At 39.9% G+C, this 26,567-nt stretch overlaps 1 protein-coding gene and 1 long non-coding RNA gene across 3 annotated transcripts in view; one reads left to right on the forward strand and one right to left on the reverse strand.

The window, feature by feature from the left end:
- Positions 1 to 26,567, forward strand: part of ANKFN1 (ankyrin repeat and fibronectin type III domain containing 1) — a 155,668-nt gene that overhangs the window by 119,928 nt on the left and 9,173 nt on the right. Inside the window, exons 14-17 of the mRNA XM_036837242.1 lie at positions 2,266 to 2,416; positions 3,972 to 4,140; positions 13,777 to 13,943; positions 21,027 to 21,240. Coding sequence (XP_036693137.1) covers positions 2,266 to 2,416; positions 3,972 to 4,140; positions 13,777 to 13,943; positions 21,027 to 21,240 — 701 coding nt within the window. The remainder of the gene's footprint in view (positions 1 to 2,265; positions 2,417 to 3,971; positions 4,141 to 13,776; positions 13,944 to 21,026; positions 21,241 to 26,567) is intronic.
- LOC118886894 overlaps positions 7,420 to 26,567 on the reverse strand; it is a 37,417-nt gene continuing 18,269 nt past the window's right edge. For both annotated transcript variants that reach the window (XR_005017819.1, XR_005017820.1), the window contains one exon: positions 7,420 to 7,599. This is a non-coding gene — a long non-coding RNA (uncharacterized LOC118886894). The remainder of the gene's footprint in view (positions 7,600 to 26,567) is intronic.

The following is a 26,567-nucleotide window of genomic DNA, read 5'->3' on the forward strand; positions in this document are numbered from 1 at the left end:
GAGTAACTGGTCTCTCCTTAACCTTAAAGGACCCTCCCTACCCTCATTCCCCCCACCCCAACCCCCTGGCCAAAGGACTTGGTATGTTTCCTACACTCTTTATGGTTCTCTAGGGAAGAAAAGAAGTAACAAGGCCTGACCTTCTGGAAATTGCTCTATGATTTGGCATTATGGTGAATTACCGTTAACTTTGGAAAAGTTGCCCAATCTTGGTAATTTGACTCAGCTTTACCACTAGCCCTCTAGTACACCTCTGAAAGTCTACTAAAATGAACTGAACTGTGTTCAACACAAAAAGAAAAGGAAAAGAAAGAACAGATAAGAAAAGAAAAAGAACTTGAAAAAGAGTTTGTCAAGCTTCAGTGTACAATTTAGATCCTCAGGCTCTAGCTGCACCTACAGATTTGCTTAACCAAAGGAGACTCTGATTTGGTCATTTAAAATTTGGTCCCTAAAGTGAGAAGAACTTTTTAACTAGAGTATCTCACAATGTTTATTAAATACTACTTGGTGACAATGAAGGAGATGATGATGATGATGGTCTCTTCAGAGAACTCACTAGCTGCCATACTCTCTTCTTTCACTTACCAACTACACCTAGACTTAAGTCTGCCATCTGGTGGCCACTTCTACAATCAGCATTAGTTATCTCAGTCCTTCCCAAGAGGCTCATTTGTGGGTTGATTTTGCAATGGTTACTTTCATCCATTTTCTAGATTTGTGTCTTAAAGGTTTAGACTCTATCTTTTAGTGGTTGTACCAACTAATTTCCATTTGCCAAGGATCCAAGTTTCATTTTTACAAAAGACTCCAGTAGCCTTCCCTCTGCCAGTTCCATCTCCCTCATCCTTAAAGACTAAACTGATTAGTGGTAGATGTTTCATGGTATTCTTCCTGGTAATTTATTTTCTAATTTGATTACAGATAATATTTTAGCAATGTGGTCCTTTAGATTTTGTGCATACTTGTGCTAGTCAGAACCCCTCATTTAGTTCAGTATCAGTGACGGAAGAAAAGATATAGTTCCCAAGCAGGTTCTCAAAGATTTCAATTATTTGTGAGGCCAACAGTATGCCCAGATTGAAGCAGGATTTAATTTTCTTTTTTTTTTTTTCCTCTTATTGAGACAAAGGGTAGATTTTTCCATAGTCTTTTCCAGTGTGGGAATTGAAATGAAACTGATATCATGAAAACAGAAACTTTTCTAAGAGGGTAGCTGGTTAAAAGAGAGTGTATTCTGATGAAAAGCTCATGTCACAATCAATTTCATTTTCCGGCTCATCGCTTGGAGCCCCAGTGAGTATAACCCATCAGGGAGAGCCCTCAGATGATTTTCACGAGGGTGGGAACATATGTTAGCACCTCCTGTCTTTCCATCCCAAAACAGGAGGGCTTTCCTTTCCTCTCTAGCCTGCTCCTGAGAGCATACTGCTGCTCCCTGCAGAGTTAGAAAATGTGCCAACTGAATGTGTTTAGAGATTTGTGCTAAAATACCTGTGGAAACAATGTTGCCCAAGAGGCATTTACCTTGATCTTTTCAAGATCCTTTTGAAGAGCAGCTTTTGGGGGACAAACCAGATGTGCTTTCCTCCCACCACCATTCTTTTCCCTTCCCTTCTGCAGGACATTTGGAAAAGTTCACTAGGAAGGACTGTAGAGCATGCAGAATAAAGACACAGATGACTGGTTTGAAAGGAGGATGGAAGCAGTGGTGTGTGTCCCCTGGTTCCTTTTATTGGAATTGTCTGCTATTCCTGTTTGTGATTCTCCTCAAGCTTTTGGAAGGGGAAGGAAACCAAAATAGTACCCACGATCACAACAGGCCAGGGTTGAAACGTGCCATGTGGTTTCTTGCCTGAGTTGGACCAGAGTCCTGTGGTTACCCAACTGCTGAATTAACCAGCAGATGCCCCTGTGGTAAAATGTAGGGTCTTAGAACTTACAGGGGATCTTCAGGAAAAGAAAAATGAAGACAGGAAATTATTACAAAATATTTCAAAGCTCCAATCTCAAAAACTGATTCATTACAAATCAGACCTGCTGTTCTGAGGTGTATGTGGTTTGATAGGTGAAATAAGCTTACGTTAGAAAGAGTTCATTTTAAACTCCATTTGGGTGGCAAAAAAGTTCAAATTTCAAGAATTGCATCAAGTTTTAACCACCAAAAATTGGTTATTCAGGTTCTGGACATATGCAGTAAAAATGTTCTGAGCTGTGTTCTGAACTTTTGTTATATTTCTAATTTTAACTTGACTCAACATACAGAGAGGAGTGGGAACTGGTCCAAAAGCTTTCTGGCTCTGAGTCTATGGAAAGTGTGGATCATACTTCTGACTGCCCCATGCAATTGTTCTTCTACGAGCTCCAGATGGCAGTGAAAGCTCTCCTTAAGCAGATCAATATACCTCTACACCAGGTACTAGTCTTTACCATTTTTATCTTCTTTTTATGGCTCATGGAAACTGCATTACGGGGTAAAACTCAAGAGGTAAAAAAATATATGTATACGTATTTTGTTCATTTATTTACATACCACTTTGCACATACATGCACATTTTCAATTTGATGCCTATAAGTGGACACAGACTGCATTTCTGTACCTTTTCTCTAGCTCCCCCATGTTGACGTCTTCCAAAGTTCCCAGAGCCCACTTCACTGTGGTTTGGTCAAACAAGGAAAAATAATTGGCTAACCCACCTTGAAAGACATCAAGTCTCAGCTTCAGGATAGCATGAAGCAAGGGGAATAAATAAATAAACAAATAAGTAAATAAATAAGTGTATGGTTAGATTTGCAAATAATTTACTTAAAAACAGAAGACTATCGGTAGTCTAAGTCTAGAGCAGTGGCCAAGGTTATGCCATGCTATCTTTCCACAAACAGAAAATTTGCTGTCAAAATCACTTGTCTTGTCTAAATCAAGATGTGCAAATCTTACCTCCACTAATAAGCAACTTCAAAAAAAACCCTGTAGGCACAGAAGAGAAGAGTAAAAGTTTATTAGGTTCTGTCTAGTAAGCTAACATCATGTAGCATTAGGTTAGATTCTTTTTTTTTTTTTTTTTGACCTACATTCACCATCTCTCCCCACTCAACACACACACACACTACTATTCCTATACACACAGAAAATAAACCAAGTTTAGCCTGCAAACAAGAAGACTGCAACAGGAGTGACTGGCTCTCTTTAAATAACAGAAAGACAACTATGAATTGGCCTCTGACCCATGGAAGCAAGAGTCTATCGGAGAGTGTTCTTCCATTGGGGTACTGCTCTGATTACAAGTCAATATTGCAAGCCTAGTCCAAAACAGCCAACACTGATGAAGAATAAATTGCACAAGATGCTATAAAGACACTAGAGGAGCCACTGGATTATTCTGGGGGTGGCCATGTACTCAGGAGGAGGAAAAAAAATACCAGCTCAACTTGCAACAGTAGATACCATTAAAGGGTTTCTTGGGCTTAGAAAGTTTGAAGCAGCTCATATTTCACTGGTGACTCTTGGGCTACGTATACATGTTGGGAGAAGGCTGCCTAACTGCCTAAGAGTACATACTTTTTTTTTTTTTTTTTTGGATACTTGTAAAATTTTCTCAGTCCTTGGCCAGAAACTACATTTTCCCCCCTTAACCAACTTAAATTGAAACTAGTGGATTTTTAATTCAATCCATTTTTGTTGCTTCATGTAATTATATTCATCATTTTGAAAAGCCCACAGAATGCAATCATTTTCTGCTTTTATAAGAAGCATAAATGTTGTTTTCAGAGTTTATGTGGAACATTACTGCCTTAAATCTTGATTTTATATAGCATTATTAAATGGACTGAACCCTAATATTTATGTTGTATAAAAATTCCAAGCTTGAAGTTGTGTAATTTTGTTAGATGTTTTATGCCAGTTTGGTGTTGTTTATGTAAGTGCCATGTTGTAACTCTCCTATTTTTCCTCCGCGCGTGTCCCTCTGCAGGCAAGGAACTTCCGCCTCTACACACAGGAGGTGTTGGAAATGGGTCACAATGTGTCCTTTCTTCTCCTGCTCCCTGCCTCAGACGACGTCTGTACAGCCCCAGGACAGAATAATCCTTACACCCCACACTCAGGGTTTCTTAACCTCCCTCTTCAGATGTTTGAACTTGGTATAGTAGCTTGTTTCACCTAGAAATATTAACCCAGCCTCCTTATAATAAAATCACAAAGTTATATCTGTTCCCCCTTGTCCCAGTGGAGGGTCAATAAATCACATGACGGCTTTGGCAACAACCCTTCCTAGAACTGTGTACAAGTCTGAGAGAAAGCAAAGCTCCAAAACTATGTGCCTGAGCAATAATTATTGAAACCTAGCTAAGGCCCAATGGAGAGGAGGGACTTCTAAACAGAAAGTTCAGTTATCAGGCTGCAGTTCTTGCCTCCCCTTTGCTTTCCTAAAACATAAATACAAGAACTAATGTTTTCATGAAAAGCACTGCCCCTTCTCTTTCTTCCTCCCTTTTCTTTTTTTTTCTTTTCTTTCCTTTTCTTTTCTTTCCTTCTTTCTTTCTTTCTTCTCTCTTCCCCCCTTCCCACCCCTTCTTTCCTCCAAATGGGAAAAAAAATACTGAAATTAAAATGTAAAGTACGTATCACTTTAAAGGAGAAAAAAGTCTATAAGTAGTGCTAATTTATTAAGTAGACTCAATTTCTAGCAGACCATTTGAGAAGTTGACAGGGTCTCCCAGGATGCAATACTGTGATTATAATGTGGGATTCTGAATGGTGGAAGATCTTGTCCTAACTTTCAAAAATGAATAGCCTGGGCCCCAGGTTCTCTATTTTTGCAGAGACCCCTGCTGCCCACTGAAAATGTGAATAGGGAAGCTTTGTCTCTTCCCCACGCTTCATTTTGTAACAGGCCAATAAGAGGCAACTAACAAGAGTTCCATCAGTTCAAATGGATTGCAGGATTTGTGGGAGTGGGAGTGACTGGGTGGGTGGAATGGAGGCAGACTCTCTTTGGACTGCTCCTCAGCCACCAGATTTAGAAACAGACAAGGCAACTGCCTGATGTCTCATTCTGAGACCTGGGCATCTGAATCTGAATTTATTTCTTGAGGATAAATGGATAAAGTCTCCCAGTTTCCCTTGCTCCAAGCAGTTTACATGCCCAAAAGCTGATGAACAGCAATTGCTATTTCCAGAGGAGGGAGAGTTATAAAGAGAAGGCTGAATCAGACTTGCAGACTGGGACTTGAGAGTACTGGGTCCTCTATTGTGTGGCGCTGGCAATCATTTAACCTTCTTGTACCTCTTCTGTGCCAAATCATTCATAATATTGGCCATACCAATCCCAAAATGCCTGAATGTGAATGTGACCATTTAATGAGTTCCCCATCCAATGAACATTTTTAGTCTATGATATAACTGAACTGCTATTACAAAACATAGTTTGAGTCAGGGTATTTCAATTCAAGTCACTACATGCACATTAGGTACCTACTGTGGAGATTAAGAGATGAGTTAAGACAAAGGCTCTGCCCTCAAGGGGCTTTTTAGTACAGTGGTAGGAGTAAAATAAGAACATGAGTTAATTTTTAAATGATGTATAATGTGCCAAAATCTTACGTGTTAAGTGATATTGAAAAAAGAAATGAAAGCACATTTTCTCAAAGAAGGTATCAAAAAGCCATCTTGGAGAGGGGATATTTGATATGGGTGTTAAAGAATAGACAGGATGCTAATAAACATGGATAATGATAGTTTTTTTTTTTGTCAGAGGGAGCAGAATGAGCAAAGATGTAAGCATAGAAGAACTCAGAAAGAATCAGAAGAAGAACAAGTGGTCCAGTTTGGCTAGATATGAGAAATGAACTGAGGAAGTAGTAGACATAAAGCTGTATGGACAAGCTGTAGCCATACTGGGCAGTACTGTTAAGAGTCAGGCTGAGGAATCTGTTTAAGATGGATTGAAAGCAGGGTTGGGAAGATAGTTCAGAGGTTATTATAATATTCCAGTGTTAAGATAGACACAAAACAAAAAAAGGAAACAAACACAGATGTAAGAAACACTGGAAGTAATCGACAAGACTGGACAACTGTTTGAATGAGAAAAGGCAAAGTTTAGAGACTTCTAGAATACCCCCATGGTTTTTAGTTTCAAAGACTGTGAGGATATTGCTGCCATTAACCAGACATACATAAGGAAATCAGAGAAGAAAATGCTTTGGGGAAGAATATGATACTTTTAGCTCTGAATATCTTGAGTCTGTAGGTGCTAATTCAACATCCAAGTAGACATATACAACTGGCAGTAAAAATCCAGGAGACAAAGTTGGGTACCAAACACAGAAATTTGGCCAATGTCTACTGATAACAGCTGAAGCCATGAAAGTGAATGATTTCCCAGGGATAGATAAATGAGAGAGAAAAGAACTAAAGAAAATACTTCATTGGAGAGCCAACTGGGAGTCCACTCTGTGTGAAATGGTAATTACTGTTCCATAATTACAGGCAAAATACATGAGATTCATTTCCCCATGGCTCAGTAGGGAATGGGAATGATCAGTGATTTAGTATCAGTCATAATAGTGACTTGACTTGACTCTCAAGACCCTGGAGGACCAAGCCCTGCAAGTATCGTATCCTCTCTGTCTTGCTTTCTGGGAGGCTCACACACTATTCTTGGGCAACCACACTTTATCCTACTGCTGTTACTCTCTATTCTACAATTTCCTCTCTTCACTCATTTGTTCACTAATTCATCAATAAATATTTAAGTAACCTACTATGTGCCAGGCACCATTCCAGGTATTGAAGTATCAGCAATGAACAAACTCCTCATGGAGCTAATAACAGTCCAGTGGGGGAAACAAATGGTAAACTAATCAACAAACATTAATATTGTAAATGTCAGACAGTAGTGAGAGCTATGAAGAAAAATAAATCAGGATAAAGGACTGGAGTGCAGTGACAGGAACTACAATTTTGTATAGGACGACCTGGGAAGGCCTCTCTGAAGAAGATACGTTTGAGCAGAGATGCAAAATTTCCATGCAATGAAAACAGCAAGTGCAAAGGCCTTACAGTAGGAGTGTGGCTGGCTAAGAGATCAGTGTAGGTGGAATGTAGTAAGCAAGAGCAACAAAGATAGGAAACGATATCAGAAGATCAGCAGTGGCCAGGTCATACACGGCTTCATAGATCATGATAAGGACTTTGGATTTTACTTTAAGTGTGTTGGAAATACAATGGAGATTTTTGAGTAGTCGAGTAACATATTAAAAGCTCTGCAGAATCTGGTAGTCCTCCCCACAAAGAAATAAAAAGCTTAACTTTGTTTAACCCAACATTTTCCAAATTCATTTGACAACAACTAGAACCATTTTGGGCACGGCACCTATTATAAACCCACAGAAAACATACCTCAGGATATGATGCCCTAGAACAGTGCTTCTCAAATTTTAATGTACATAAGAAACACTTAGAGAGCTTGTTAAAATCGATTCTTGGAGTCCCACTCCAGAAATGCTGAGTCAGTAGGGGCTGGAGAATTTGCATTTCCAACAAGCTTTCAGCTGATACTGAAGCTGCCAATCCGTGGACCACACTTGAAGCAGTACTGCCTAGAACACAGAGGAAAAGACGTTTTAGGAACTTAGAAAACTAGGGTTGTGGTTAGCAAAGGAATAGAATCCAACAGTGTCTATCTCTTTGAACCGTCTTACCTCTTCTTAATACTAAAAGCAGTATAAGACCATCAGGTACTATCCTTCCCCTATGAAAACCAGGCTATAGATCAAAGCCTGGATCTCAACAGTTCCTGACTTTAAGATGGTAATTTTTCCTAGAGTAAAACATAACTTCTTACCCTACTGGTTCTCCGTTGTTACCATATCATTGGTGACCCAGCTGATTAATGAAGGCCATGTAAGTTTCCAGAAAAGACCACTTGATTGGGCTTGTTTCCACTGGCATACACAATCCTATTAGTCTTTTCTAGGGATCAGGAGGAAATATTGCCAGTATCAGGAAATTAATATACTCTAGTACTATGCTTATTGTACTTTAGCACCACCAGCAACAATTTTTTAAATACTACTGGGCCTTAGTAAGAACCATGATAAACTCTCTTATTTCCAAGCAATCAGAGCTTCCAAAGAGGCAGATTATCAGTTACTTCCTCCATCAGACATCAGCCTGCAAGCACTTAATAATACCGACTACAGGAACTCCTAAGAGCTTGCTACAGTGGGCCTAGGCCCCTCGAAGAAAGACCTAAGCAATTTTTGCTTGTTTTTGTATAGGTAGGGACTTCTATATTCCATAGACAGGTCCATAGTAAAAGGTCAATAGATACACTAAGCATTCCTGAGAAAGAGAATGTTGTTGAAAATTCAATCAGAACTCAGAAAATTGTAATAACAACATAAGAGTTCTAAGAAAACTTGAAAAGTGCAAATTATGGGAATATGCACCCTATAACAGAATAAAGTGTTATACTGTATTTCAGTCTGACTTGTATAAGTCATCCCTTATACAACGAAAAGACCTGAGATTTGGCACACTGACCATGTTCCTGCCAGTGGCCCGAGTGAATCATAAATAACTTGCTAACCAGCTATGGAAAACTGTATCTGTGCCCATTCCAGCACAAACTAGATCTAGCAAGGACGAAATGATAAAGGAGCTTAGCCCTCCGTCTCCTGGAGTGAAGACTAGGCTGAGGAAGACCCACAGGATGCTCCTTCATAGGATTACTTGTTGGGGAAAGAGAGAGACCATCATACAGGAGGATGCTGTGAGACCTCTACGAGCAGGGCTGAGCTGAGGCAAAGTGGTACAACTGCAGACCCACTCCCCCTCCGCAGCGTGAGAGCTGATGCTCCCCGACCCTTTGGATAGGAGCAGGATAGCAGTCCTCTGCAGTAATAAAGTATGTGCCTAGGGAACAACAAGGATCACTATTTATGCTGTTCCCAGAAGTGAAAGGAAAAGCCCTTAGAAACTCTGTTCAGTGATATGGTCTCTGGAGGATTTGCCTAGCCTGCACTGAGAAGGTCACCCTGCCCTGACCCTGTGGGCAGTCACAATTGAGAGCAGGCCTATGAAGAAGAAAGTTGACTTTTATCAATTTCCTTGGCTCTATGATTCCAACTGACTTGACTAGCAAGATTAAGAAACTGGGGAATTTTTTAGAAACAGTTTGAAGCCTGGTATATATTTCATACTTCAGTGCTTGGCTGCATCCTTCATTCAACAAATATTTACTGAGTTTCCACTGTATGCAAAGTACTGTGCTGGGGCTGGACATACAGACGTTAATAGGACACAATCTGCCCACCAGAAGTCTGGAATCCAGTGGAGGATACAGACATCTACACCAATAGTCCCAATGCAAAGAAAATCCTGCTGTAAGATGTAGGTTGTTGAATTTCAGAGGAAAGACACCTAATCCTTTCTTACAGAGATAATATTTGAGATAGACCCTGAAGTATAAATAACCATTCAGAAAAGGAAAGAAAAGGTAGAAAAGGAAAATCATTTTAAGCAGAAGGAATAGCATGCACAAAGGCTTGGAGACGTGGGAAAATGCAGCTCAATTAAGTACACTCTTAGTAGTTCATTGTGAAAGATGCTTAAAGGCATCTGAGGAAGAGTGACAGAAGATAAAACTAAAATTAAAACAAGTAAAAATCGCAAAGGGCTAGGCCATCCTAAAGCGGTTAGATTAAGTGGTTAGATTTTATCCTATGGGCAAAGAGGAGTCTTTTAAAAGATTTTAAGAAAATGAATAATATGGTCTTACTAGGTTTTAGCAACTCTATGGATTGCAGGAAAACAAAAAAAGGACTGAGGCTAGAGGCAATGAGACAGTTAAGAGACTGGCCCAGGTGGCCAATGATAAGAACTCAAACCAAGACTGCCACAGCAGGGGTACAGAAGAGAAGGCAGAGGCAAGAGGAATTTAGAAGTTAAAATCAATAGGACTTTGTGACTGATTTAATGTGGTTGCAGAGCAAGATGGAGGAGCCAGAGAGTCTGAATAGGGTGCTGAAATGGATAATGCTGCCATCTACCAAAACAGGAAATAAGAGGGGAGGAACAGGTTTGGGGGGAGGGGAGAGATGATGAGTTAGTTCAGTTTGACAAATGATGAGTTTTGTTTGAGGTGCCTGTGGGATATCCAGGCATTGAGCCTAATGGAATCCAGGCCACAGGCTTATAAGAAATGGCACGGTCTCAACCCTCATTCCTAATGCCCATTTTTCATGATTTAGGGTACCATTCCTGAACTCGAACATCAACTCATTCACTACCAGGAATCTTTAGAGAGGCATCTTATGCCCAGGTTCCTTCTGACACCTTGGCAAAGAATCACGGAACTAAACTGACCCTAGGAGGTAATCTTGTTGGTTCCTTACCTTCCAAACTAGGCTACACGGCCCCGATTGATTAGGACTTTATTGAGTTAGAGATCTTTAGGAAGAATATTCTAATCTCAATCCCATTCTAATATTCTACCTACTAAATGCCTCATTCTTCCCAAGGGGACGTGGTAGGGATGTGAACAAAAATTCATTTTATATCTGATATGTGCCACATGCTATGCTGGGCACTTTACTGCTTATTATTATGTTGTTTTATCCTAGGTAGACATTATTACCCCTGTCTTGGATATGAGGAAACGGAGGCTCCCAGGGGTCATATGCCGATTATGATGAAGGTAGTAAGTGGCAGAACTATGATTCAAATCCAGTTTCATCTGACACCTAAGCCTGAGTACTTTCCACTCTACTATACTCCTAATCTCACTTCCAGTGTCGGTGCTAACGGCATTTTAGTCTGTCACTATTTTATACAGAAAAAAGAGAGAGAAAACACCACAGAAAATCAGTCTTAGTTTGTAAATTAATAACAAATCATGTGGTCTGGGATAATGCATTTTTGTATCCTTATACCATTTTGCCTGTAAAATGCATGTGATTCACATTAGAAAAAAATTAGAAGCTTCCAGTCTATCCTCCCCTTCTCAGTGATGGCTACCAAATGTATCATTGCTAAACCACAAAAGACTATGTTAAAGTAACATTTGTTAAAGTAACATTAAAGGCTCTGGCTAAAAACCACTAGAGCGGGAAAGTGAAGCCCTGTCCTTGTCGTTGAAAGGTCCTCATAGCTCACTGTGGTGAGTGGCACGGGTGGTGTGGGCACTGTGAGACCACCCACTGATCCAAGGCTCTGACCACAAGGAGACACAACAAGAGAAAGTTGTGGACACCCTGGCGTTCTAGAATTCAGATGGGACCGATAGTATTTCCTTTAAAGAAATTCTTCAGTGCCTCTCACTATCTTCCCAGTCATATTTTAGAAAGAAGGAAAAAAGCTGATTTTTTTTTTTTTTTTTTTTTTACAACTTGGTTTGGAAAGGCAGACTGTGAGACACTTCACTCTCTTCACTCTCCAGCCAAGAGAGGACATCTGTCAAGTGCAAACAGGATATAATTCCTCCTTGAAAGGCATAAAGACACATTCAGGGAGCTACAAGGGTCAAGAGTAAGCTAAAAAGTAATGGTGACTCTTTCCTGTAGAGCGGCCAGTAAATAGCACAGACCTGAAGTACACCTTTTGAAACAGGAAAAGCAAAAGCACCTTGAGAAAAGAGGATGGAGGGAAAGAGGAGACTTTGGAGGAAGGGTCTGCTCTCTTCAGATCAGGGTGCACATTTTGTTGTTGTTGTTCATTCAGTCAATAAACATTAACTGAGAAGTTATAATGTTCCAGGTTTTGAGGAAATAAAAATTAATAGGAGACACGGTTCTTGCCCACAAAGAAATCACAGTCTAATACCAAGGCAGTCAAGTAAACACATTATTACAGTAAAGCAGGATCAGTGTCCTGATACATTTAGAAACAAGTGGTCTAGGAGCACAAAAGAGAGAAACTAATTCTGCCTGGAGGGAAAAAGGTGTCCATGAAGATTTCACTGAGGAGAAGATATTTAAACTGAATTTTCAAGTATCAGAAGATTCTGACCTGAAGGTATTGGTAAAAAAAAGGGTATTGGAGGAGAAGGAAATGGCATGTTCACAAGCATGCAAGCACAAAAGGACCTGTAGTAGGTTCAGCTTGACCAAAGTGTAGGGTCAATGCAGGCAGAGGGTAGAGGGTGGTTGCATGACAAAAGATATGACTGAAGATAAATTAAAATCCTAGATCTCAAGGAGCTTGCTTTATAGTGATGTTTGGATTTTATCCTGAGTCAAGACGGAGCTCTACAGAGGTCTGTAACCAGGGAAAAGCATGAAAAGTAGATCATTTGGGAAGAGCTCAATAGCTTGTCATTTAATGAGATCAGTTCTTCTGTCAGACAAGGAAGTGTCAGAGCAGAGAAAGTGAGAAGGAAGGATCTGACACCAGAGAGAAAAAAAAACCCCAGAACCAAAACTACTTGAATTCAGAAACACTGCCTTGAAAGGGTGCACAGCTGGAATAAGGATAGGCCACTGGAGCCCTCACTCCATTCTCCTCTACCACTTCAATAGGAGGAAACACAAACAGAGCAGGTTACCCTTACACTCATCTGAGTTTCATCCTGAGAGAAAATCAAGTAAGGAGGCAGGCAGTGGTAAGATGGGAATTGTAGGGTACACAAAATCTCTCAATGTGCATTAAAGCAGGGCTCCCTCAGTAAGGTGTATAGGTGACCAGATGCTCCATTTTGAGGTATGTGGTTTTCGTTTCCCTAAATGTCCAGGTCTAGGTCTCAGGAATCAACAGCAAAGAGGCCCAAGGACAGTAATTAGATGTTCTTCCTAGAATTCCTCACCAAAGAAGCCAAAATAAAAATGTTTCCATTCCACAGATCTGTTGAGTTATTACAGCCCTATTTCCAAAGCACAAAACACACTGATACAGGTCAGAGGCACACAGAGTAAGTGAGGCTCCTGGCGAGTGAGTCTCCAAACTCAGCAATGGCCAGGAAGAGACTGGTACTACACTAGTCTGAATTGGGATGCTTTCCTCATCTTGCTGGAATCTGAAGTTACGGTACATGATGAGAGCCAGTCAGAGAAGTCTGAAACATTGGATCACCTCAGCTTGCCTGCACCAGGCTGAGTCCCACACTCCTCTCTCCCTCCTCCATGACAGAGGTGAAGGTTAGACTGTTCCCCTTGGCCTCTGGCCCATTATCTTTTAAGAGAGGAAGGTGAAGACAAAAATGGTCTATCGAGCATTAGCTCCATCATCCTTCCAGCGGAGCTGAGGAGTGGAGAGGCGGGAGAAGAATCAAAACTCATCATACTAGCTCTTTACACACATTTTCCAGCCAGACAAAAGACAAAACATACCCTGAGAAAAGCATGCCTTGTATCTTCTGGGACTTCTGGCCTTGGAAAGGAACGTGCAAGATACATAGTGGAAATCAGACATGGCAGTCAAAACTAGGTTTCAAATTGCTACTTGCTTTTTTTTTTTTTTTTTTTCCTTTAAAGTGATAAGCAAACTTACTCTCCCAGTAGTAACCCAACTTTAGGGGCTGAACATAAACTGCAGCTTTAGCCGACTCCGCTTCCCCATACCTTACCAGGACTTGGTAAACCTTAAAAGGGAATACTGTATGACTAAAGCCAGACAACTGGCCCCTTAAGAGCACATTTATAATTTATTTATGGCCTAATATTTTCCACTGATAGGATTAATAAATCATGTTTTCATTCAACTTGTTTTCTCTGAGGTATGAATTTCTCTATTTTGATACCAAATCTTAACATGTGTTATTTTGCTTGTCCGTTTTCCAGTTCATTTTTGCAGCTACAGGGAGAAATTTATTAGTCTGTATTGCCGCCTTTCTGCTGTTGTGGAGCTGGATTCTCTGAATACCCAACAGTCCCTGAGGGAAGCAATCTCAGACAGTGAGGTTGCAGCTGCCAAACAAAGACACCAGCAAGTGTTAGATTTCATTCAGGTAACAGTTTGTTTCTTCTGAGGTGAAAGGGAGAAAGAAGGGACATGGTGGAGGGGATGAGAGCCAAGCCTAAGAAAGAACAGCAATCTGGGCTAATTTAAAGACAACCACGTGCAAACAGCCTGTTGATTTGGTTGAAATGCGGAGCTCAGGGAAATGTGAGTTTTTATACAAAGGCTTAAGAAAAAGCTACAGATCAAACACTGTGTTAATAAGAGCTGTATCAGCCACTGTGGTAGGTAGCAGTAGTCTCCCATACTGGAGAGAAAAATCACTGCCAGAAGAAGTAGAGATCAGAATATTATCCTTACCCAGTAGCCCACTGATAATTCCAACAGAGAGAAAAACTGTATTAATTAATTCAATATCCCAGAGAAAAAGAGAAGAGAATGACCCATCAGTTTATGTTAACCCAAATTCAGCTGGACCTAAGATTCCTCATTCTTTGGACTTCTTTCTGGCAGAACTGACACTTTAATGTGTAGCTACAGAGGTTAAAAAATGTGTTCCCTGTCCATGGTCTTTTCTGGAAAAGCCCTATGGTGACATCTTAGGGTCTTGAGAAAGGGGTACTGATTACTCAGCAAGAGAATTTGGATCTAGTCTGAAATTGCCCCTAAATCCCTTGGACAAATCTTATGATCTTTATGCCTGTAGTAACCCAATTCACAAAATGAATATACAGTAGTCCCCTCTTAACCTCAGGGGATACATCCCAAGACCCCCAGTGGATGCCTGAAACTGCAGATAGTATCTAACCCTATATATACTATTTTTTTCCTATATGTACATACCTATGCTAAAGTTTAATTTACAAATTAGGCACTGTTAAGAGATTAACAATAATAAAATAGAACAATTATAACCATACATCGTAATAAAAACTATGCGAATGTTCTCTCTCTCTCTCAAAATATCTCATTGTGCAAATTTAATGCCTCTTCCGTCTTAACTAAGCACTTATCATGCACTGTTCCCATAACTTTTGCAGTTTGAGGCGCAAGAGCAAAACTACAAAGAATTTCTTTTCCTTCAATTTCACGGAATGAAGATTCATTCTTACCACAGATCTTAGCAACTTCACCATATTTTTTTTTTCTTTCCTTATTAAGTCAAGAACTTTCACCTTTTCACTTAAAGGAAGAACTTTGTGGCTTCTCTTTGCCATAACCAAATTGCCAGCATCACTACGTCTTGTGCTTTGGGGCCATTATTAAGTAAAATAAGGGTTACCTGAACACAAGAACTGCAATATTGCAACAATCTGATAACCAAGGTGGCTACTAAGTGACTAATGGGAGGGATACGCTGGACAAAGGGATGATTCACGTCCTGGGCAGGACGGCGCAGAATGACAGGAGATTTCATCACACTTCTCAGAACAGTGGCAATTTAAAACATATGAATTATTTATTTCTGGAATTTTCCATTTAATATTTTCAGATCTCAGTTGACCAATGGTTACCAAAACTGCAGAAAGCAAAACCATGGATAAGTGTGGACTTCTGTAATAGCAATAGCCCCATCATAAATATCACTTTGACATATATTCAGGTCAATCTAATAAATATTTGTTGGACACCCAGGTGTCAGGCACTGTAAGGGAGATACAAAGTTGAATTACACATGGTCCCTGACCTTAAAGCATTTAAAATCCATTAGGGTAGACAAGAAATGTGTAAAAATACTATTTGTAAAATGAGTTAGGTGCCAAAAGAGAGGTACAAAAAAAAAAAAAAAGTTTTGTGCCAACACAAAGAAGTAAAAATTTACCTACATTTGTGGGTATAAAAAAGTTGTCATAGAGGATTTAACTGATACCTGAGCTAGGCCTATAGGGATAGGTTAGTCTATAGTGAGGAGAAATAGACTAAGAGGCAAAGAAAAAGAATAAACAGATAAGGCAGAGAGAGCAGAAAAATTGTATCTGGGGAATGATGAGTAGTCAAGATTAGCTGGGGCATAAACTGAGTAAAGGACAGTAGTGAGAAATTAGGTAAAAATGAAAGTAGCAATGAGATCAGATCACACAAGGGCTTTATTAAAGGCCATGGTAAGATATTTGTACTTGATTCTGCAGGCAATAGGAACCTGGCAAAAGTTTTGGAGAAAGTCAGTTATAGGATCTCACAGATGTTCAGGACAGAATCAGGCAGGGGAGGATATTCCTCCCATTCGCATTGGTATGGCCACACTGGTTGTTTATAGTAAGTACTCATTCTCACTGGCTACTAAATAATTTACATATCATTCCTAGATTTAAGGAGAAGTAGACTAAAGGCAGGGAAACCAGATACGAAGCTATTGCAACCCTCCAGGCAAGTAATGAGGACCTAAGATGAGGAAATGCTGTGAGCTTTGGGCAAATAAAGTTCTCTAAATCTCAATCTCCTCATCTGTAAAACAGGGATGATGATAATAATAGTACTAGCTCTCAGTGTCACTGAGAGAATTCAACAAGGTAATGCATGTAAAGCATTCACTAAAGTGCCTGCACATAATAAGTATGGAATAAATTATACATTCATTCATTTATTAATTAATAAGAAGGGAAAATGCTTTAAAACATGATATGCAAGATTGTGGGTTTATTAAGTACGCAGGAAGAAGATATCGTAATATGCTTGCAAAGTGTGAGCAGACAAATCCTATCCTACTTCTCTCATCCTAAATGAGATATTTTAGGTGACCTCTTAGACTAAAAAAATAAACCTTTCAAGAACTTACTTGCTTTCTTGACCTGAGAGTGTAGTATTTAAAACTTCAAAACATTTATGTCATTTATTTTATTTCCAGTAAAAGTAGAACATTGACAGGGGGAAGGGGGTGGGAAAAGGAAGAATGAAGCATGAGGAGAATATGAAAGATTGGCTTATCTTTTGAACCCAATGTAAGGAATAGTGGAACAGAGTAAGAAGAATAATGACTAGAAGACAATTAGCATACATTTTTAGTCCTGAATCTTCTACTGACAAACCTTGGAGTACTGGACAATTCATTTGATCCAGGGGCCTCAATTTCCTCATATATAAAATAAAAGAATTGGACCAGATGCCTTCTTAAGCACCTAGTTGGCTCTAACGTTTCATGACTTCTTTAACAACCATAAATATTTTTAGAGAAGCACTTCTCTAATCATACCTTAAGTTCTATTTCTGCTTTATTCCACTTAAGGCTCCCCTGAATCCACTATGTTCAAACACAAGAAAGCTGACTTTCTTCAGTCTGTCACAGTCTCAACCTACTCCAAGAGTTTCTGGCTCCATTCTTACTTCCAGATGACTATCCTCACTCCTCTTTTTCACCTAGTCTAGGGCTCCACTGCCTTTTTCTCCTTCCCTTTCATCACACTATTAAGTGGGATGGATAAAGGCAGGCCAGGCCAGGAATTCTTTAAAGTTCTAGCCTGCGCTGGTCTCCCAAAGCAGGTAACTTGAGAGTGGCCTCTACATACTCTTGCAGCCAGCCAGGTCAACGTAGACTTGGATAAAAGCCAATTCCCAAAGGGTTCAGAAAAGCACTTCTTGGCCAAGCTAAAACCAGACCATCTCCTTGCACCCATAGCCTTCAGTGGACTGCCTTGCTCCATCCAACATGGGTGACTTCACTGAGTAGAGTTAATGCAATATCATCTCTCCCCTTATCTACACTGAGCTTCTCAATCTCTCTTGCTCAGAATGAAAACCAGCTGCAGCCATTCACCCACTGGCATTCACAGCTCAGCTCACCACACACCATAATCTGCAGAGGCAAGTGCCAGCTGTGAGAGCATTTGTATGATTCCAGATCTAAGACAGTGTTGAAGGCACTCACAAACCAAACATTGTAAACAGCAAGGGAGTCTATGTAAATACAGTAAGGGAAAGAAGCCAAGGAGTGCAGCCAGAAAGGGGAAGGGCTAGGCCAGGGGAGGTGTAGAAAATCACAGGTAAGGTATACAGCCTTTATAGACAACACATGCAGCAGAAATGTCAAAGTGTTGAGACCTGGCACTTGGCATATTCTGAGCTGCTAAAGCCTAAAGGGTAATTAGGCTATAATTTATATACTGTAATGCTTCAAATGCTCCTAAGCTGTAACAGAAACACAGCTCATTAAATATAGCCAATCTATCATCCCCTCAAGCACCTTGTAACGGTGCTGTGAGAAAACCAATCACCTTCACATTTTAATAAAAATATTATCTTGCCTGAGTACAGAGAAAGGGGTGTCATTTATGGGATGAAAACCAAAATTTTTAAAGGGCAGGGTGACAAATGGATGCAAAACTTTTAACCAACAGACCTAGTAAGTTCATAGTCTTTCTTTTTAAAAAACGTGTCAGCAAGTCTTTAGAAGCTGAATTTGGACATTAAAATCAGGGGGATTATGTTGTCAGTTATTTTTAGATCAATGGTATAAGGTAAAAATGGGTGAAAATTGTACTTCTTTTAGAGCTACTTAGCTAAGCCCGTTAAACTCAGTCCATAGGCTTCCCTGTACCTGTGTTTTTGATTTTTCTTCAGTTAATACCTCTTCACTTCATCACTGAGAAAAATTAAGAAATAACCATTGTTTCTACACATAATTTTTTAAATTTCTACACTAACTCTCACTATCCATCCTCAACAATAAGGCTAAAGCAATCTATCCAAAGAGAACAAGTAGATTGTTAATAATTGTATTCATTTCCTAGGGCTGCTGTATAAATTACCACAAACGGGGTAGCTTAAAACAACAGAAATTTATTCTCTCACAGTTCTGGAGCCCAGAAATCTAAAATCAAGCTGTTGGCAGGGTCACACTCCCTTTGGAGAGTGGGAGAATCTGTTCTCTGCTTCCTCCAGCTTCTGGTGGCTGTTGGCATTCCTTGACTTGTGGCCACCTCACTTCAATCTCTGCTTCTGTGGTCACACTGCCTCCTTCTCTTCTGTCTGCCACATCTCCCTCTGCCTCACTCTCGTAAGAATGTCTTTATGAGGACATTTGTCATTGGAATTAAGGCCCACCCAGATAATCCAGGATAAACTCCTCCTGTCAAAATCCTTAACTTAATCACATCTTTTGCCATACAAGGTAATATTTACTCTTTTATCATATAAGGTAATACAAATTCCAGGGATTAGGACGTGGACATGTATTTCGGGAGGCCACATTCTGTCCACTACAATAACCATGACTGTCATTGTAACAACTGAAAACTTTGTAACAATGTACAGCTTACAAGGTGCACTCATCTACATCATCTTACTTAATCCTCATAATAACTCTGTTCGAGGGCAGAGATCTAAAGAATTAGATAACCATTCATTCATACCTTCATTCACTGAATAATCATTTATTGAGTACCTATTCTTTGCACAGCCAAAAGTTAAAGGTACAAAAGCACAGTACCTGCCCTTGGCAGGACCTCTAAAAGTTGTCCATAGTCATGCAGTACCTTAAACTTTGAGATGAGAGTATGCTGCATGAGGTAGGATCAATAAAAGCTAGCTAAGAAAGCAACAATCCCATTAAGGAAATCTGCCCAAGTCTTGACTTGGACTTCCATTTTAGCTTTACCCCCTGAACTTCAGATTTCTCTCTTTACATTGTTCAGAGCCTCCTCATGGGCCTGCCACTGCTGAACCTTCAGTCCAACTCACTGCCTTAACAAAGCCTGAAGCTCAATTTCATGCTTTCATTACAGAACATTACTAGAAAGCAAGGGAAAATGGCTACCAACGATGCAGTGCCATTCACTAGTTCACTCAAGCTTGCCTGTCACTCTGAACACCACAGACTATCACAATTTCAGAATCTGTGTTTGTTGGAGGGAGCACCAGGTTTGTGGATTCTTTAAAGAGTATTCTTTAAGTACACATTAAGGCCCTAAAAAGGAATTTTGAAAATAAAATAGAACATTGGATACTCCCTTCTACAATCAGAGAGACCTTAACCTTGCAGTATTCATACAATGAACACCTTCTACCTGGAAACTGAGTGACACCAACTTTCCAAAGGTTCTTCAAAAATAAATCATAAAGTGTCAGAGCTGGAAGGGAACTTAGACATCATTCGGTACAACCTCTTCTTTTTACAGCTGAGTAAATGGGTCAGAAGTTAACGGCTTGCTCAAAGCACCCAGTGAAATTAGATGCAAAGCCTATCACAAGCTCCAGGGTCCCATGAAAAAATGTCATTAACAACCTCCTTGGAGAGAGTCAGAATAACCAGAAAGTTTATGGATAGTGTCTATTAAGATTTGGGAGAATATCTGTCATCTACAGAGACAGACACATAAATATGAATGACTTTTACAACTGAGTAACAACTATTATACTTTATAATGAAAATGTTAAAATCTCTTTGGTAACCCAGAAATCAAATGGGCTACTCTAAAATTACAAGGATGTTTAAATTACTTAGAAGAATACGCTGTTTAAGCTGTTTTGTACTTTAGAAGCACTTATATGTAAGAAAGTAAGTTTAATACATAAAAGTTATTTCTATTAAAATAGGTCCAAGAATCTCTGCTTATTCCAGTAATGCTTTGTTCTTCTAGTTCACATACAACTAAAACTACATTCCTTTCTTCACCTGTTCTGAAATTCAGACTTCATCATATGCCTTCCCCATAATATCCTAATGAGTAATATCTCATTACATGCTGAGAATTAATAACACTTCATATGTACGAGAAATGTACCCTGCAGTTTTACAAAGGACCTTCAAATATATCATTTCACCCAGTCATCACAGCAGTCCTGTGAGGTATAAAAGGGGAAACGTCTTGTCCACATTTCACAAATAAGGCAACTGAGGCTGGAAAAGGTCAAGTGATTTGCCAAAGGTTGTTACAGAACCAGTAAGTTGTGGATCCCAGCTGGAATCCAGGTCTTCCACTATTTGCACTAAATGAAATAGCCTCTCAGGTAAAAACATGCAAGACACAAGAGATTATAAAGAAGAGGTGTTTTCTGGTTTAGCAAACCTATGTTGAAAATATTTTACCCTTGCTCAGAACCAATACTGTGGAAAATGTATCATCTTGGACTCTCAGGGAAACTTATATCTTTTTAAACCTGTTTGATAATTAATGTCTTTTACCATTTTATCCCAAAGCAAATAGATGAAGTTTGGCGTGAAATGAGGTGGATCATGGATGCTCTACATTATGCAAGATACAAACAACCAGTTTCTGGCTTATCCATCACTAAGCTGATAGACCCCTCAGATGAGCAGAACCTAAAGAAGATCAATTCTACATCATCACATATAGACTGTCTTCCATCACCATCCCCATCCCCAGAGATGCACAGAAGAAAGGCAGTGAGTGGTAAGCAATAAGATCTAAAGTTCTATATTTCAGTCACCAGATTCTTGGTCCTGTCTCCACTGATGAGGTTCTTCTGTGCTAAGTCATTAGTTCCAGCAAGCAGTAGGAAACACTGCTCAGTGGTAAGAGTCTAGAAGCACAGAGGAAACAAAATCAGAATGGGGAGGGGTAGGAAGCTAGGGCAATGACCTGAGATCACCTCCATTTAGGGGTGGGGAAGATTCAGTCCAGTTCTAGGCCAAGCTTCCAAGATACAAAAGGAATTTAACCAAAACCAGGTAATAAAGAGAACAGGCCCAGCCTCCAGTAAATAGGGAGGGACTGACAGGAATGAGGCAGGAAGTAGGTCCTAGTCTGGGTAAAGTTCATGGCAAACTTCCCACCCACATGGCACCAACATCCTGGGGTGAGAGTTGGGAGAGAAACCGTGGATACACTAGAATCCTGAGCCTGAGGCCAAATAAGTAGATTAGTCTCATCATGGATACAACAATCAGGAGACAACTTACAGATAAGCTGGAGGAGAGGCCTAGCAAGTCACCTCCACTCTTGGGAATTAAGTTGGAGTTTACATAGCAAATACTAACTGGAAAAAAACATAGCTGAGTTAATACAAACTTCTACAAAACACCCTTATGCTTATAAACAGAGAGAAAGCGTACTAGTCACAGACAATATAATGCTCTTGCCTAGAACATGTTAAAACTAATGCCATTTTTCTAGTTGATTAAAATAATGGTATTCAAAGCATCTTTCCTGATTCTGTAGCTTATAAAAGCTCAAATTTTATAAGCTTTACAATGATAATAATTGATATTTTTAATAAACAGTTCTGAAATGTGAACTTGTCCCATAGGGGGCAGCATGGCGTAGCAGAAAGAGCTTGGGCTTAGAAATCAAAGACCTGGATTCAAATTCCAGCTTTTTTTTGCTAGCTATATGCGCTTGAACAGATTACTACATGTAAGTCTCAGTTTCTGCATATGAAAAATGAGAATAATAATATATACACCTTGAAAAGTTATTTGTGAATAAGACAATATATGTCAGAGGTTCATGGCACATAGTAGACAATAAATTGTAAGTATAGTATTTAATGTTATTCTTATTACAGAAGACTTCAGTGGGGGCATGAACCTTTTCTATAAGTAAGGTTATGTACATTTTTAAAACATCATGTCTGAAAATCAAAACTTGGCTAGTGCAAGAAGTTGGGGGACAGCTAATTTACATTACCAAAGAATTCTATGATTTAACAAATAATTCAACAAAATAATTAAGTAGATTTTTATAGATTCCCAGTGGGCTGGGGATACAAATAAAATACCATCCCTGCCAGAAGCTAATCTAACAGGGAGACAGATACATTAACAAACAATTTCATACTAATTGCATATGTGCTATAATGAGGACATGCATAGGGTGCTATAGAGTCTAATGAAGGTGTTAACCAGGAAATCATAAGATCAAAGAGAGCTTCCTGGAAGAGGTGACAAAGTCAAGTACTGACAGATAAGTAGGAGTTGAGCTGAAAAAGAGGAAAGAGGAAAGCATTATAGGAAGAGGAAGCAGAATGTGCAACTGTGTTGTAGTTCAGGGAACTGCAAGCAGTCTGGCTGCACTCAGGATCTAAGGACATGGCCTTTTTTTTTCATTTAAAAAAACATTCATTGGTTACCCACTATGTTCCAGGCACTCTTCAAGGTAACAGGGATATAATGATAAACAAAGCAAAGTCTGTGCTCCCACAGAGCTGACATGAAAATATAAACAAGATCATTTCAAACAGTGAATATTCCAATGCATAATACAAAACAGCAATCAAGGTGGGTAGGGAGAGTGCTGAATCCACTAGGATGATCAGCAGAGACCTATCTGTGAAGGTTACATTTGAACCAGCCACGAAAAAAGGATCCAGTTATACAAAGATCTGGAGTTGGAATATTCCAAGCAACAAAACAGCAAAAGGCCCTGAGGTGGGTGAGGGGTGGAAAGAAAGCCAAAGTATTGGAGCAGAGTGAACAAAGGGGCTAGTGGTAAGAGATGGGGTACAGAGAAAGGCAAGGGCCAGACCAGGCAGGGCATGGTAAGAAGTTGGAATTTTATTCTACTTGTGATGGAAAGCCACTGAAAACTTTTAAGCAAGGATTGATATAATCTGTATTTTCTTTAGAATCCAATCTGTGTGTTGCTTGAAGAGACCAATGTTGGAAGCAGGAGATCAATTAGGAAGCTTATTAACAGAGGAGACAGTGCCTCAGGACATTATGATGCTATTTACCAAAAACAGGTTAGACAGGAGAAGAAACAAGCTTGAGCGAATGGGCATGTTGAATTTAGGTTAGCTTTGGGACATCCCATGCAAAAAGAAACATTCAAAAAAAAACCAGGATGTATAGGGTCTGAAGCTCAGAAAAGAGAACTGGACTAATAATATAGATTTTTTTTTTTAATAATATAGATTTAATAATTGTTGACATATGAATGATGAAGCTATGAAAATGCTTGATATTTCCTAAAGAGAGCAGGTAGAGTAAGAGAGGAGACTATGGAAGGATCCCTGTGGAACAGAAGAGCGAGACTTCTTAAACTAAGAAGTAACAACCAGAGGAAGAAGACAAAATCAAGAGAGTAGTGTCACAGAAATTAAAACATATCAAATGATGGTAAAAGGTTAAATAAAACTGAAAAGCTTCTAGTTTTTTGTTTTGTTTTTTGTTTTCAACAAGGAAGTCGTCAGTAGCCTTGATGACAGCAGTTTATAAAGGAAAGGAGATAGAAACCGAATAGAAGTAGATAGGGGAGTAAATGGGATCAGCAAGGATACACTCTTCAAAATCTTGGCTGTGAAAGAGAAGAAGGAGGGAGGGCAGTAGCTGGAGAGGTACAGGCTTGAAAGGGCATTTTTTTAAAGGCAGGATAGATATACCCTATGTTGTTCCCCAATTCACATAATTCTACAAACAACTCTTCAATTCTACTTCCACTTCACAGCCCTTGTCTGCCCTCTCTACTCACAGAACTTTCCCAGTGTTTAATCTTCTCTTGGCCACAGGGTCCTAAGTGGGTCCCCCCTGGCTGTATGAGGGTGGCCTCTCCTGTGCCACATAAGTGCCAAATTCTCACGTTGGCCAGATGACGGGTTACACACACTCCCTGCTGGGAAGATCTGGCCAATTACACTCGGATTTTATTATTAACTTAAAATGTGAGCGATCATCATTCTGTTTCTTAAAATATAACTCTCTCTTGGGTCCATTTATTTCTCTGAAGCCAAGATTCCATGGGCTGTGAAACACAAAGACGTGGAGGGCAGCAAATGAAAAATGGAACCCAGTGACAGGGAAACTGTTGAGAACTGGGAGAAACATTTAGCACTGCATCCCCTCACAAAAGCACAAGCATTTCAGAGCAATGAAATCTGCTCCTGCATACTCTGTCCTCTCCACTAGTATGACTATTTTTAATTGTTTGGAAACCATTTATGAAGAGGGAAAAATCCAATTTAGAGGTATATCCCCATTGGTTGCTCACAGGGCAAAGTCTGCAACACAGTTCCATTCTGTGTGAGTAGGGGTCACTTAACTTCTGAGAAGCCTGATGGAAATACAAAGCCTATCACAAGCCTAGACTCTGGTACCAGCCCAAGATTCTGTTTTAAGGCTGTTGAGTACCTTGGATTTGTTTGTGTGTGTATGTGGTTGGACAAACAGGGTGGGAGAGCAGTGGAACTCTTTAACTTACTTCCCATTTCTGTGTGGTTTTCAAACACAAAGTAGAACTCCTCTGAGTCAATTAAAATTAAGCATCTCCCAAGGACCCAAGGAGGAAAGTTGGCTCCTAGAAAAGGCAGCGCAAGGCAGGGGTGGAATGATTGGTCCATCACATGGGTATTTTCTCTCCCACTCCTTTTCTGTGGGCATAGTAGTCACAGGCAGCAGCAATTTTTTTTTTCCGATACCGCTATTTCTCCTAGTGACGCATGGGTGAGGCAACAGGGGGGAGGGGGGCATTGTTTCCTTCAGATGCATGTGAAGATTATCCTGATCTTCCAAATGTAAATCTTCCTGGTAAGCTTTTCCCAGATGATGTTAAGATTAAGAACACTATGGCATAAATTAAACAGATCAAAGAAAAAAAGCATCAACAGGAATCTGAAGATGGGAAATTAGAAGGTGAACAAGCCCCTGAGGTTCTACCCAAGGCCTGATGAGAGATTTATTAAAATTCTTTGTTTCTAAATTATTTAAATTCTACTCAAACATAGTGGAAACAGATTCAATGAGGCACACACACAAAAAGCAGCAATTTGGACAGTGATATATTAAAAATGTGAAGACAGATTTTTAGGGCAAATACTACTAATTATTCCTTTCTTTCCATCCTGCCATGCCCCCTGCCTTTAAGAGAAAAGCAATGGCTTTAAATCAATTCTTCTTCCCTGCAATGTCATCTCCCCATAAAGCCCTCAAAATCCACATCAATTCTACTCTGCTGTTGTTGGCCTGATCCACAGAGACCAGGAGTTGCAACACCCATTACAATGGCAAGAAAGCCAAGCTTCCTAAGCCAGCACTAATACTATGGGCAGAACTTCCATCAAACAGCTCTTGGGTCAACCAGAGGGGAAATGCAAGGTTCTACCAGTGCTGGCCTGCCCAGTGGGCCCTCTAAGGGAAATTGAGGCGCACAACCAGGTTTATTAAAAATAACAGCTGGGCAAGGCGCCTACAATGCTTAATGGAGCATACGGCCCGGATCTGGGGATGGAAGCTGCACTTTGCATTCTTTTCCAGGAAGGGAGGGAGTGGCAGTGACCTAAATCCCTGGAAACTCTCCTCAGTGCCCTGGCTGGCATCCTGGAGATTTTCCCAGCTTGTTCTGGGAGGGGTATCCCACTCTAAGCAATCGGTTCCACTAAGTCCTATAATAAATAATACAACCACCATGGAAGTCAAATATTTAGATTCCCACTAGAGCAGTGTTTCCAAAGTGTAGGTCTTTGAACCTACAAGATAATATTTACCACTCCATACTCAAGCCCTTTTTCATCTCTTTCCTGGGTTACTACAGTTATAACTAGCTCTTCTCTTGATTTATCTCCTATCTCCCTTGCTCCCGGGAGCTACAGTAAAGAATTCACATCATTTACAAACTCAGTGCTAAATCTAGGATGAGAAATACAGTACTGGACTAACTAACACAAGACACCCTTCAAGAGATGACTGTTCTCCTTTATTCACCATTCTCACAGCAAAATCTTGAAGTTTTTCTGATTATTGGTTTGTATTTTAATGAGTCACCTCTTGATATGCTTTCTAGTTATT

The sequence above is a fragment of the Balaenoptera musculus genome, chromosome 20, assembly GCF_009873245.2.
Source record: "Balaenoptera musculus isolate JJ_BM4_2016_0621 chromosome 20, mBalMus1.pri.v3, whole genome shotgun sequence".
NCBI classification, from domain to species: domain Eukaryota; kingdom Metazoa; phylum Chordata; class Mammalia; order Artiodactyla; family Balaenopteridae; genus Balaenoptera; species Balaenoptera musculus.